We start from the raw sequence: 14040 nt of genomic DNA on the forward strand, positions 1-14040 counted from the left end.
ACCATCAGATAAAAGTTAATCCAGTGTAACACTTGGCTATATAGTATTGCACAGTTCTAAACTACTTGGTAAAGTTTAGTCTATAATTCTTCCCCATCTACTGTCAATAAAGGTGAATTGTTTTGTTTTGTTTTTGTTTTTTTTTTTTAGAAGGGACGGTGATTTAAGTACTGCTGGTATCTAAATCCATTCAGTCAGCTAAATGCTGACTCACCAGTTGGTTAAACTAAAGTCACACAAATCTCTATATAAAACCCTCTGGAAGGGTTGCAGCCTTTTTTTTCTTCCTCTGTGTCATAGCAGATTCTCCTGAAACTAGGTATACCTTGCCTCGATGCCAATGACTTCCTGTGATCTGATCATCCTGCCCTATAGTGTGGATCTGCTATTTATTCTTTGAACCCTGAATAATTATTTTTTTCAACCATAGCACTTTTTACTATGGGACACTATTTTAAAGTTGTAGTGAAAGTCAGTATGAAAAGAAATTCCAGCCTTTGTAACCATATCAAATGCTGTTTTTGTCTACATGTATATGTAATATGCCTGTCTATAATTTTTTTATATTTCAGAAAACGTGGTAGCCACACAGTATACTCATGTGGCTTTGGATTCTTGTAAAGAAAACATGGTGGACCGCTCAAAAGACAGAAAGCTTGGGTATTGTGTTTTTCACTCTCCTCCATTGCTCTTTAAGATACAGCAGTGTACTATATTCCAATGTGCTAAAGCTAATAAGGTTTTATTCAATGGTAGCTTTGAGTCAGAAGGTACTGTTTGTTAATGTAAATATAGTAATGAACCTAAGCACTTGGTATTTCAGGGCAGTCAGAAAAGCAGCTTGGGAAACAGATCCCTGAGCTCATATTTTCTGAAATTCATTCCAGGATTCAAACTGTAAATCCTCTTTTGATGGGTCAACTGTTGCAAAACTGAGAAAATGCAATATTTATGCTTCAACCCTGTTTAAACCCTTATTGTAAATGAGGAAATCAGGTCCTGGGGACATATTGCAGAGCTTCTAATTTGTGGAATTGCTGATAAAAAGCACATGAATTCCATACTACACATACACACACAAAAAAAAGACAACTGAGAGCTGAAGTAATAAGGTAGACTATCACCTTATTGACCTGACCCAGGAATATGTGTTTTGACTGACAATTTTTTATTGTTCTATAAGCCTGCAAATGACAGGGGAAAAATCACATAAGTATTAATTAATCTAGATTTTACAAATTTAGCCCATAGCTGAAATGCACAAACATAAATAAGAAAAATACTCAGTCTTGATCACAATAATGCTATTTAGATGTAGCTTTAGAGAATAAACCCATTCTTCTCCACAGTTCCTATTAAGTACAAAATATATTACCTTACCTGTTTACCTAATACATTAAATGGCTTTGGTTTTATTTCTGCTCCTATTCATATCTAAGTAGCTTAAGTATTTACACATATTTTTTCAATGAAAGTTATTTGGTCAACTCAACCTATGAGATAATTTTGAAATGCTGTTCTTAGAATGAAAGGAAGCTATTTTATTTTGATCAAGTTTAATAAGCTTCTAATCACATAAAGTTTTTGTTTTCTCTTTTTCACACATCCAGTCCAATTCAAGAGAAATTTTCAGCGTCTTTACATTCTCCTAGCCAGCCTGCCACAGGTGGTGTACTCACTCAGGAAGCAGTGTTCGGCTTTGAGGCTTATAAATGCACAAATGACCTTGTGACCATGGATGACCTACCAGATGCCAGCGCTGGGCTCCAAGTGGAGTGGATGCAGATTAGTTCACTTGGAAATGTCAATGCTCCAAGTATGCACACATGCTCATCTCAATTGTGTCATAAGAACAATAGCATGCGAAAGCTATTCCATGAAAGAACAGAGTGGGACTTCATTACACTGAATAGAAAATAGACTTAGACAAATTTGTAACTACATCCGAAAATAGTTCACTACTAACATATTTGAAATCCATTTTAATCTTGAAAGACACTAAGATTGATATTGTTAGAAAAAAAGAATTAGGGGCCTAGAGAGATAGCTCTTTGATTAAGAGAACCATTGATTGCTCTTCAAGAAGACCCAGGTTTGGCTTTCAGCACCCACATGATGACTCACACCATCTATAATTGTAGTTCCAGGGAATCTGAAACTCTCTTGTGAAACTGAAACTCTCTGGGCACCAGGCTCACACATAGCACACATATACACATGCAGGCAAACACACATACACATACACATAAAGCAAAAAAATTGTTGAAAAATTTTTTTCAAAAGAGTTCAAAGTTGAGAGTTTACTATGTTTCAAGCATATAATCTAATATTACCCTCACTCTGTAACATATCAGTCAAGACCAAATATTACGAGATGTCTTCCTCTGTCCCTTTGTTATACAGAAAAACTTGCATGGTGATTAAGATCATAGAATCTGGAGATAGACTAAGTTCTAAGGCAAGGCTCCAATTCCGAGCTCACCAACCAAGTTTATGGTGCTTCTCTTTAAAGTGGAGGTCAGCTGGAGAGATAACTCAGTTTAAGAGCACTGGCTGCTCTTCAGAGGACCCAGGTTCAATTGCCAGCACTCACATGCTGTCTCACAATTGTTAGGGGATCTGATGCCTTCCCACATACACACATCAGGTAAAACAATCAGTACACAAATTAAAATAGCCAGGCGATGGTGGTACACACCTTTAATCCCAGCACTTGGGAGGCAGAGACAGGCAGCTCTCGGTGAGTTTGAGGCCAGCCTGGTCTACAAAGCAAGTTCCAGGACAGCTAGGACTGTTAATACAGAGAAACCCTATCTTGAAACACCCCACCCCTCAAAAAAAAAAAAAAAAAAAAAAAACAAATAAATGTATCTTAAAGTGATGGTTATACTAGTAACTACCTTAGAGGCTTACTATAAGAACTAAATGAGTTAATAAATCTCAGAACTATGTTCTGTATATGTGGTAACCATGTTGGAGAGTAGCCTTTTCAAACAACCACTGATAGAATATTTTATAATATGAAATTGGAGAGAAGGTTTTGTTCTCCTTTAGGATTTGTTTTCCTTTTGTGTACACAGTAGTCTCATTGTAGGTCATGTATGTGTGTGTTTTAGTGGTGGAAACAGTGAAAGGGTATGTCTGAGCACACTAGAACCAACCAATTAATAATATCCAAGTGTACTTCAAGACATGCAGCTATAATTTTTGAAGGCACAAATTCTGCAATTCCAGATGAGTCAGGAAGCAGCTAATTGATTCCCTTTTTACAACTGGATATTCACCCAAATTTGTAGACCTTAAATGACAATGACAGAACTACCAATTTTAGCTTCTATTATTATTGGACCAATGCTCTACATAGGGTAAGATTTTGAAAGCTTATTTAATGAATACTTGTTTATCTAAAATTTCTTTTAAAATATTTGAATGCTGAATTTGTTTCTTTTTTTCTATTTAAGACTTTACTATTGAGAACCCATGGGATGATGAATTGATTCTTAAACTTCTGTCTGGGCTTCCTAAACCAGTGAGTTCCTATTCAAATACTTTTGAGTGGCAGTGTAAACTTCCAGCCATCAAACCCAAGACAGAATTTCAACTGGGTAAGAATTATATGGGTAATAGAACTTTGAATTCTTGTTTGTGAAAAATTGACAATAACTGAGATTCTCCTACCATTTTCACCTTCAAGAAAGACTTAGTATCTATACTATTGAGAAATTTTATTAAGCTATGATAATAGAATTGTGATTGCTGTTGGAACTTTAATTTGGCAGTAACCTATCAGAGTTAAAAATACATGTATTTTGGGCTAGAGAGATGGCTCAAAGGTTAAAAGCACTTTCAGAGCCAATGTGGTGGTGGCACATGCCTTTAATCTCAGCACTCAGGAAGCAAAAGTAGGTGAATGTTTGTTATTTCAAGACCAACCTGGTCTACAAAGCAAGTTCCAGGACAGCCGGACTGTTATACAGAGAAACCCTGTCTTGAACACCACTACCCAAAAAAAAAAAAAAAAAAAAAAACACACCTTTCAGACCTCAGTTTAGGTGCAGTGCCCATGATGGGCAGCTCACAACAACCACCTAAATCAAAAGCTCCTGAAATAGAAAATTGGCCTAACCATTCTAAACTATTACAAATGTTAATACAGTTATGCTTTGCTTTTTTTCTTCTCCTGGGGAAAAAAATTTTTTTGTTTTGGCTTTTTCTCCTGTAAAATATATACATTTTCCAAAAAGCTTTATAGATTTCTACCTTAACAGTTGTGCAGAGCAGGCACCACAGGTAATGGAAGGGTCAGGACCCAAGGCCACCCATACATATATGGGCTGTCAGAGTTGCCCTTACCCCTCTGTTATAAATAATTTATTAAGAAAGCTCTTTTATGGCAGGTATATGTTTTACTTTCTTTTAAGTCTGGGAAAAGTTCCCCAGATTATACCTATTTTAATGTATTAAAGTAGTTCAGGCACCAGGAATTCCTCACTTTGCTAGTCTTTATGGCTTTTTGTCAATTTGACATACTTGTCTTCCAAGGTTCTTTGTTGGTCTACGTGAATCACCTTCTTGGAGAAGGAGCTTTTGCCCAAGTCTATGAAGCTATTCACGGAGATGTGAATGATACCAAAAGTAAACAGAAATGTATATTAAAGGTGAGTGATATGTATATATTCTTGTATAATATAGATGTGAATTTTAAAAGTTATCTTCCCCTACCCCCTTGCCTTAAACTGATGTCAATGAGGCCTTAGTCTAACACACAGTGTCCTGTAACTACACAGAATTGTCTTACCACTAAGATTATCCTGCAAATCCTATACTGCTGACTAGTTTTAGCTTGTCCTCACTCTTTGTCCACATCCTTAACTAGAAGGAGATACTTCTTGCTATTTTACAGAATATGGATAAGGATATGCCTGTCACATGTCCGTATTTGATTTGCAGGTTCAGAGACCTGCCAATTCCTGGGAATTCTACATTGGGACACAGCTGATGGCGAGACTAAAGCCAGCAGTGCATCATATGATCATCAAGTTTTATTCTGCTCATTTATTCCAGAATGGAAGCATATTAGTAGGAGAGCTCTATAGCTATGGAACAATACTAGTAAGTGTCTGATTGTCATGACATGAACATGAAATGCATGCTCATTTCTGGTTTTTAACCTGCACTGTTTTTCACAATTGTAACTTTTGTTGGAATAGAAAGCAAGTATAAGGCCCTAAACTTGAAATCTCATTAATCCTCCACAACCAACTTAAGATACCATTTGCATTACTTCTAGAATGCTATTAACCTCTATAAAAATACCCCTGAAAAAGTGATGCCCCAGGCTCTCGTCATCGTTTTTGCTATCAGAATGCTTTACATAATTGAACAAATCCACAGCTGTGAAATCATTCATGGAGACATTAAGCCAGATAACTTCATACTAGGCCACAGGTAAGTATGACACTTGAGTGGAGTTCTTCCTTAACATTTCACTGGTATCTTTTTGTTATTTGTGCTCATGGATTCTGGCCCTTGTTTGTATTTAATGTAGGTTTTTGGAACAGGATGGTGAAGATTTAGCTACTGGCTTGGCACTGATTGACCTGGGTCAGAGTATAGATATGAAACTTTTCCCTAAAGGAACTGCATTTACAGGAAAGTGTGAAACATCTGGTTTTCAGTGTCCTGAGATGCTCAGTAACAAGCCATGGAATTACCAGGTATGGAAAGAAAGCAAGAGGTTTGAAACATTTTCTTTATTACACTTACCAGACTTTCAAAATGAGGTTAGAGCTCTGGGTAGTTTGAACTGGTCTTTTGGACATTGAAGGAAAAGTGGAATGTAAGGCTGAAGAGGAAGAAGCAATTCTACTTTTGAGGAGTCTTCCTCCCTTAGGACAGATTCTGTCAACAGAGCAGAAAAGCAAATACATTCTGTGAGAAAGTTTCAGACTTTTCAACAAAGTAGAATGTTGGTTAGCAAGTCAAGAAGATACTGCTGATTAGGATACATGTAAACGTTTTCAGCCTAAGCTGCCCAGTATCCAGCTAACAGCTGTGGCTCCCAAAAGACCATCAATGATAAAGAGGGCACAGGTGAGGGCCTTATATCTAGTCAGTTACTCCCAATAAGGCTTCAGGTAGATGAATGCTGATCTGGGAGTGGATGGTAGATAGTTTGCTATCCTACATATTTGGACTATGCTAGAATGTACTTTTCTATAATGAACACATCACACAGAGGAATTGATGTGCAGTTATACAATAACCACCAGAGTCCCAGGGGGAGGAATTGGAATAAATGCCAAGCTGAGAAGTTACTGTGTTTTCACCAAGTGAAAGGATAGAGGACCTGAGGAGGACATTGTTTAAATGAAGGTAGAGCTTCCCCAAAGGGTTACCTCAGCTCAGAGGCAGTGGTGTTTTGTTTTAGAGAAGCTTCACTGAAAACTTGGACAGGCACTCAGTGAAGCAAATCATTTGATTTCACAGTTCTGTAAATGTAAAACTCTGCAATTATTGAGCTTCTAAGTTTGAGATATATTTTGATATACTCACATACAAGTTTACATTGCACATACTTGTTTTCTTCATAGATTGATTACTATGGAGTTGCTGCAACGATATACTGTATGCTCTTTGGGACTTATATGAAAATAAAAAATGAAGGAGGAGTCTGGAAAGCTGAAGGTCTTTTTAGAAGGTAGGTTATTGGTATTGTTGCTACAATTAAAAAAAAAAAATAATAACAGCAACATACTAAATTTTACCTAGCCAGAAAATGAGCTTGGGCAGTGTGGTAATAGTATACTACTGAACAAATCTGGCATTCAGTGCCTCATGAAACCATTGAGAGCCCCTGTCCATGTGGGTTAGTATCCTGTTCTTGACAGTTTCTCTTTACTGTAAGTGAAGTCAATGTTGGTGAGCTTTGGGGTTTGTTTGCTTGTTCTCTTGTTTATGTAAATGTGAATGATGATGATTCTGCTTTGCTCATATCTTATAAGCAAAGAAAATAATATAGGTGAAGCTGTCTTGTAAGATAACTTCTATTACAAGACAGGGTTTCAAGCTCCAGCTCTATGTGACTTTAGTTTATACTTAAAGGTTAACATTTGGTTTGGAGCTTATCATGTCAACATTGTCCCTAAAGTCACAATCTGTAAACATACCACTGGTGGTATTGAATTGAAGCTGATTATTCTATGCATGCATGTTTCCATAAATCTTTAACTTTTCTAAGATATAAAAATGTTTACATTAAAAAAAAAATCACTCATGTGTTAGCCTAATGGAATTTTAAATGTTGATTCATTCTTGAGAAAATTTAGGCTGAGTTTCCCCTCATTCTCCCCACCCATTATCAAAGCAGAAAAGGGAAAGAGTTTGCATAAATTTTATACACATCATGTACATTAGATTAGGAACCCAAAAGAAAATTGACAACAGTTGTTTTTTTATTCTGTACAGAGCTGTCAAATTCAGCAAGTACTTTATTTACTTTATTGTTTCCCTTGCTCATTATCAAAGGACCAGAGGGTTCAGAAGGGTTCCATCTATTGCCAGTAGCATAGAAAAAAGCCCAAAGCTTCCTACTCAGTTTCCGCCTAGAGTGACATTTTAGTTTGTTCTGCTCTATCTCCAGTCCAGGGCCTTCTCTTCCTGTTTTGGAGGGTGTTTTTTTTTTTTTTTTTTTTTTTGTTGTTGTTGTTGTTTTGTTTTGTTTTTTTGTTTTTAAGTTAACTTCAACCACTATAAGAGGCTAAGACCCTTAATTGTGAGCTCTATACTAAAGAATGCAGCCTATCTATCCAGATATCTTGACATATATGCAATTAGGCTTATCAGAATCAAGTAACTATATCATCAGATTCTGGCAGTGTGGTGTACACAGAAAGCCAAAAGAAAATATATTTTCTTTAAAAGGTGATTCTTCTACTGAAGAACTATTGATAAAAGACTATTTTAAATTGTGTTTTTAGAACAAGGTATATTTAGACATTTGGTTGGATTTTTTAATTCCTTCTGTTTGTGATGAATTCTTGGTTTGCTAAGATGCAAGTGAGAGCTGTTCTTTTAACATGTCCACACCTGTGGAAAATAGATGCAGAAACAGATTGCTGTGGATGTTGAAGGTTGCATGTTTTTCATTGTGATATTTTATCTTGTCAGGCTTCCTCATTTGGATATGTGGGAGGAATTCTTTCACATCATGTTGAATATCTCGGATTGTCATCATCTTCCATCTTTGGATTTGTTGAGACAAAAGATGAAGACAGTATTTGAACAACAGTATTCCAACAAGATTAAGACCCTTCGTAATAGGCTAATTGTGCTGCTCTCAGAATATAAGCGGATGAGAAAATAAAATATGGATTTGGACCTTATCCAAAATACATTTTGTAATTTTAAACTCCCTCCCACTTTGAATCCTATTTTTTTCACACTTTTATTTATATATTTCAAAAATAAAGTCCATAAGCTATACCTGTGTGACCTAGTTATAAATATTCTAACAAAATTGACAAAGTAAGGAGACCCATGTAAAGCATGCTAATCAGTTGGGCTGCTCTTTGTGTACAAGTTTTCATTGAGGAATGATTTAAGTTTAAATGCTTTCTAGCATTTATTATGGAGCTATTTAAGTCCAAAGTAGGCAAGTACTTAAAATTCATCTTTAATTAGCATAAGTAGGACTAGGATTCATTATGGCACAGTAAGACAAAATTTGTTTTTGTTAGTTTTTCTTCCCCATCCTTCTGACCCCTTTGTATATAACACACCTTCCCCCATTGCTTACTTTCTGCTTTCATGTTTCATCTGTCCGTGTCCCTTCCTCCTACCTCAACATCTTTATTTCCTTCTCAAGGTCTTTTTAGTTTCATAGCCTACAGATACTGTTGACCCCACTTATATGCATATAAACATTATAAGTTAGGGTCTGCATATGAGAGCATATTTTGTGTTATTTAGGCTTTCTAACTCCACCTGTTTTCATACAAATTTCATGATGTACATCTGAATAGAATTCCCTTCTGTTTGATACCACATTCTCATTACATATCCATCAGTTGATAGACATCTAGTCTGGTTCCATTTCCTTGCTATTGTGAACAGAGGGACAATCAATATGGATGTTTGGAGTTCTCTGGTAGAAGGTAAACTCCTTTGTATACCCAGGAATGGGATAGCTAGGTCAATAATCAGTTGTGTTGTCACTTTTTTGAAAGACTGCCACACTGATCCCCCACAATGGCCATATGAAGATACATTTCAACCAGCAAAGAATAAAGGGTTCTACTTTCCCCACATCCTCACTAGCATTTTTGTCTCTTATTAGTGATGGATGTTCTGATGAGGAGAAGGACTCAAAGTAGTTTTGGGTGCCATTTCCCTCATAGCTAAGAATATTGGATGCTCTCTTTTGAGTACTTAAAGGCCATTGTTTCTTCTAGGAACATTTACTTTAGCCCATTTATTGACTGGCAGATTGTGTGTGAGAGAGCATTTGGTTTTTAGGTCCTTTGAATATCTTACATATTTATCCCTGTCTGAAACATAGCTGGGAAAGTTTTTCCCCACGCTGTGTAAGCTCTCTCTTCACTCTGCTGGTTTCCTTTTCTATGCTAATGGAGTTCTAGTCAGAAAGTTTTTTTGTCCATGTCTGTGTTTTGTTGTTGTTCTTTTGGTTTTGCTTTACTTTGCTTTTTGTTTAAGGTAGGGCCTCCTTAAGTAGCCCTGTCTGGCATGGAGCTCATTGCTTTTTGTTTAAGGTAGGGCCTCCTTAAGTAGCCCTGTCTGGCATGGAGCTCATGAAGATCCTCCTGCCTCTGCCTCCCAAATACTGGGAATATCTGTAACTAGCTATCATGGTGGTTATTGACAGGGTCCAAAACGCCTTGTTCCTGTGCCATTACCACATACATCAGGCTTTTCACTTGTTGATTTGCCAGCTAAATTGTATTTCCTTGTAGTCTTAATTTGCATTTCTCTTACAGGTTAGGCCAAATATATCCACTTTTTTTTTGGGTGGGGGGCTAGGTATGTGTTCTTTTTTAGTGAAGCCTATTCGTCCATTTTCTATATGTTCTTTTTCCTTTTGTTTTATAAGACTTGTATATAACTTCAAATTTTTTATCCCAAATTGGCATCTGTCTTTTGACTAGTATAAAGATTTCTGCTTCTGTGAAGAACTTAGAATTCTGATTCCTAAACTGACATGGTCTTAAATGGGCTTTGACTTTTATGTCTTAAAATGTTATCCTCAATTGAAAAAGAAAAGGCCCCTATATTTTTTTCCTTCTTTTTCTGTTGTTTTTAAACAGGGTTTCTCTGTGTAGCCTGGGTTATCCTGGAACTCACTTTGTAGACCAGGCTGGCCTTGAGCTCAGAGAGATCCACCTGCCTCTGCCTCCCTAGTGCTGGGATTAAAAGCGTATGCCACCACTGCCTGGCTCCTCTATTTTTTTTTTTTTTCAAAAATTAGTACTAACTTAAAATATTTAGAACTATATTTCCTGGTTGTTTATTTTAAACCAGCCCCTATCCATGCTGTGTTTTCTTAGCTGGTAGTTTGAATATTATGAAGCCTGTTGATTTCAGTTGACTCTTTGAAGTTTCCCTATTACTATCTTTTTGTTTGGGGGGGGGGGGATTGGTTTTGTTGGGTTTTATTTTGATTTTTTTTTTTTTCAAAACAGGATTTCTCTGTGTTGCCCTAGCTATCCTGGAACTCAGAGATCATCTGCCTCTGCCGCCCAAGTGCTGGGATTAAAAATGTATGTCACCACCTGCCACTATATTACTATCTTTATGAAAGCAGTATGTATCATTCCCGTTTTTTATGTTAAATCACAGTGGAGTGTTACTGGACATTCTTCTGCTTCAGTGCAAAACCTTCCAGTGTTTATCTGTTAAACTTCATGATGCTCTCTTGATATGGCTATTTTAAATTATGTTAATTTCTATTGACACTCTTGGTTTTCTTGCCCAAATTTACATCCGTATTTATCTACCTCCTCTATCTAACTCCTCTATCAGTGACACATAATTGGTTTCACACTCGCCTTGCTATAAAAAGGTAAGTGCATATGCACCTGGGGAGACCCCAATTAGGTATTTATTTTTGAAAACAAAACAAATTATCTGTTCTGATTGTATTAGTCAAGGCATTGATTCAAACGTGTGCTTTCTTAGGCCTATAGAAAAGCCATCTCCATTCCCTGTAACTGCCAGTGTATTTTAAACTTGCCTTGATTTATGACTTTCTTTGTTCTATAAAACTATATAACTTGATGAAACTGCTTCCACGTTGGAACATGGAGTTTGGAGTAACTTAATCTGTGTTCCTAGGCCATGGTCACTCATAATGGCTCAAGAACAAACTCTTACTTCCTTTAAGATGAAAGCTGTGATTATTGCATTGGCATTAGTAACTTGGAAGCTGGGTACATATTGACATGATAACGTGCACTGCAATTCGCTTACATATGTTCATTTAAAATAAATATATCATTAAAATTTTTCTCTACTTGTTTACTACTTTAAAATCAAGTTACCAGAAAAACTTACTCAGCTGCGAAGAAAACGAACAGGAGTACATGACACCAGCTCATCTATGATGCAAGGCAATGTCTGACTAATGTCAAACAAGAAATGTGGAAGAAATGCGGAGCCTATCCAGACATCAAGACAGTCTTGCAGCTTGGTGAGACCCTGTACTGGTCAGTTTCCCCTGACCCAAAAGCCGCAGGATGCTGCTCCCTTGCCTCACGCATGCTCCTAGCGTTCCTGAGCTAGCACTGCCCTATTTGGTCCCTTTGCCATTCCGTAGTCTACTCGCCATACCGGGTGGCTGCAATGGCGGACGTGTCTGAGAGGACCCTGCAGGTGTCCGTGCTAGTGGCTTTCGCCTCTGGAGTGGTCCTGGGCTGGCAGGCGAATCGGCTGCGAAGGCGTTACCTGGACTGGAGGAAGCGGAGGCTGCAGGACAAGCTAGCGACAACTCAGAAGAAGCTGGACCTGGCCTGAGCGCGCGCCGCGGCCCGAGCCCCGAGCCGGCCGGGTCCCCACTCCTCAAGCCCAAGTGGCCAGGATTGGGTGAGCCGCGCGATCACTCGCCCCGGGAGTCCCGGGTTGCCCTAGCGTGGCTTGCAGGAACGTGACTTGCTCCTAGACCTCAGAGAGACAATAGTTGTCTTCTCTAATTACTCTTGCAGTGTTACAGCTCAGTTTACTGAGGGTGTTTAATGGGAATGTTTTACCACGTGCTATGCAGTTGCACCTTACTATTTAACTTCGAAATGGAGACTACTGGACAGAAATAAAAATGGGGGGGGGGAAGAGAGATGGAACTGTGAAGCATTTCACGCCCATCCCCCAAATTCATTTTTAATGGGTCCACGGGTGGCTTTGATATTTTTGCAAAGTCTTTAAGTTGTTGGTAGCCAGATAGAGATAGTGAGCGTCAGGAGCCTTGCGATTCATCATCTCTATTCATCAACGCTGTAGTTTTCGTGTTTTACCGTCGTCACAGTACAGTAATTTGAAGTTAAAGATTGTGTGTTACTGATTTTTTTTTTCCTTTCTGTTTTTCAACAGCTTATTGAAGATGGATATAAAGCACTGGAAAGAAATCATTTCTTGCACTTTATGAATCTATTTTTAAAATAAAGAATGTAAACATCTTTAAATCTTTTCGCTCCTCACAAAGGAAAGGAGTATTTTGCCTACCGTTTAGTTTGCTGCAGCAAGAGATTTGGACCCTGAAAGCAGAGGCCTTCTCACAAAAATCGTTCACATCCTTGGGACAACCTCGAGGCAGATATCATCTGGGGACCATTGTGGGTCATATTTCTTGATGTGGTCAGAAAAAATAGGAGCTGTGGCAAATGGCTGAAGTAAACATTATAGATGTAAGATATTTGCACTTTGAAGAATGAAAGTTTGCTGCGAGGGTTGAGTGTAAAACTTCCTCATGTGTTAATGTGGAATGTACATGTGAAAGAGAAACCTTTGACTAGAGTTTAATGATAAATGCCAATCATATCAAGTGACCAAGTCCCTGGTTGTCTATTTGTAAGATGTTTTTCTGATGCATTTGTCCTCATTTTTAAGAAAATCAGTTTTGTGTCTCAGACCTTTTAACATAAGAAAGTTCAGAAAGTGCATTCTTCATTCAAGTTTATTTTTAACTTGGTGAAGCCACCAAGCCCTGCAATGTTAGTTCCTAGAGCTCCATCCTGTTTAGTTAGCTGAAGCTTTCTTGTCCACATCCCTCAACTTAACTGATGCTCTTTGAGGTAGAATAAGTAGGGTTTTTTTTTTTTTTTTGCCTGTGGGTGATTGTGGTGTACATCTGTGTGGGGACCAGAGGTCAGCTTCAGGTGCCTATCTAGATTGCCCTCCACCTTTTCTTTCTCCTTGTGTGTGTATAGTACATACCTGTATGTTCACATGTATGAAAGTGCATGTATGATTATGTAAGAGTAGACCCAAAGTTTGTCATAGGGATTGCAACTCCTATTGTCACTTACATGGGTACAGGGAATCCAAATGCCTTGTGAGTGCTGGGAATTGGACCGGGGTCCTAGGCAAGAGCAGTCAATACTTTTAACCACTGAGCTATTGCTTATGTGCAGCATCCAGGTACACTCGTCCTTTTTTGTGTCACCTCTGGGCATCCCTCTCAAAACATGTTGGTGTCCTATGCCATACTACTCTTGTTTTCTACTACTACCTGTTCATGTTGTATGCCCTGTGTCCCTAGCCTTGTAGTGGACCATCCCCCTTTGACATTATGTCAACATTCTTTTCCTTCTCTTACTTAAATGTATGAAGTCGCCTCCTCTCCCACACTGGAGAGCAGTCTTCCAAGGAGATGGTACGTCTATCTTAGTCAAATTGGAATCAGTAGAGAGCCAGGAGTCACGATAGCGATCGATACCTTGGGAATGACATATCACATCAACTGTTGAACTTGGGTCATCACCATTCCTAAATCCAGGGTTGCTGTGGTGGAGTTTGGGAATTGGATTTAGAGGA

The 14040-nt window shown here is 38.0% G+C and overlaps 1 protein-coding gene and 1 long non-coding RNA gene across 2 annotated transcripts in view; both read left to right on the plus strand.

The window, feature by feature from the left end:
• The window catches only part of Bub1 (BUB1 mitotic checkpoint serine/threonine kinase), a 29253-nt gene extending 20778 nt beyond the window's left edge, over positions 1–8475 (plus strand). The window contains exons 17-25 of the mRNA XM_051183433.1: positions 573–660; positions 1611–1816; positions 3462–3605; positions 4543–4658; positions 4951–5112; positions 5291–5448; positions 5549–5717; positions 6594–6700; positions 8170–8475. Coding sequence (XP_051039390.1) covers positions 573–660; positions 1611–1816; positions 3462–3605; positions 4543–4658; positions 4951–5112; positions 5291–5448; positions 5549–5717; positions 6594–6700; positions 8170–8365 — 1346 coding nt within the window. The 3' untranslated portion in view covers positions 8366–8475. The remainder of the gene's footprint in view (positions 1–572; positions 661–1610; positions 1817–3461; positions 3606–4542; positions 4659–4950; positions 5113–5290; positions 5449–5548; positions 5718–6593; positions 6701–8169) is intronic.
• A 3554-nt stretch (positions 8476–12029) lies between these two features.
• On the plus strand, positions 12030–13052 carry LOC127221224 (uncharacterized). Its single transcript, XR_007834436.1, has 2 exons — positions 12030–12096; positions 12598–13052. It is a non-coding gene; the product is annotated as an uncharacterized LOC127221224 (long non-coding RNA).
• Positions 13053–14040: the final 988 nt, after the last annotated feature.

This window comes from Phodopus roborovskii, unplaced genomic scaffold, assembly GCF_943737965.1.
Source record: "Phodopus roborovskii unplaced genomic scaffold, PHOROB, whole genome shotgun sequence".
In the NCBI taxonomy this organism is placed as follows: domain Eukaryota; kingdom Metazoa; phylum Chordata; class Mammalia; order Rodentia; family Cricetidae; genus Phodopus; species Phodopus roborovskii.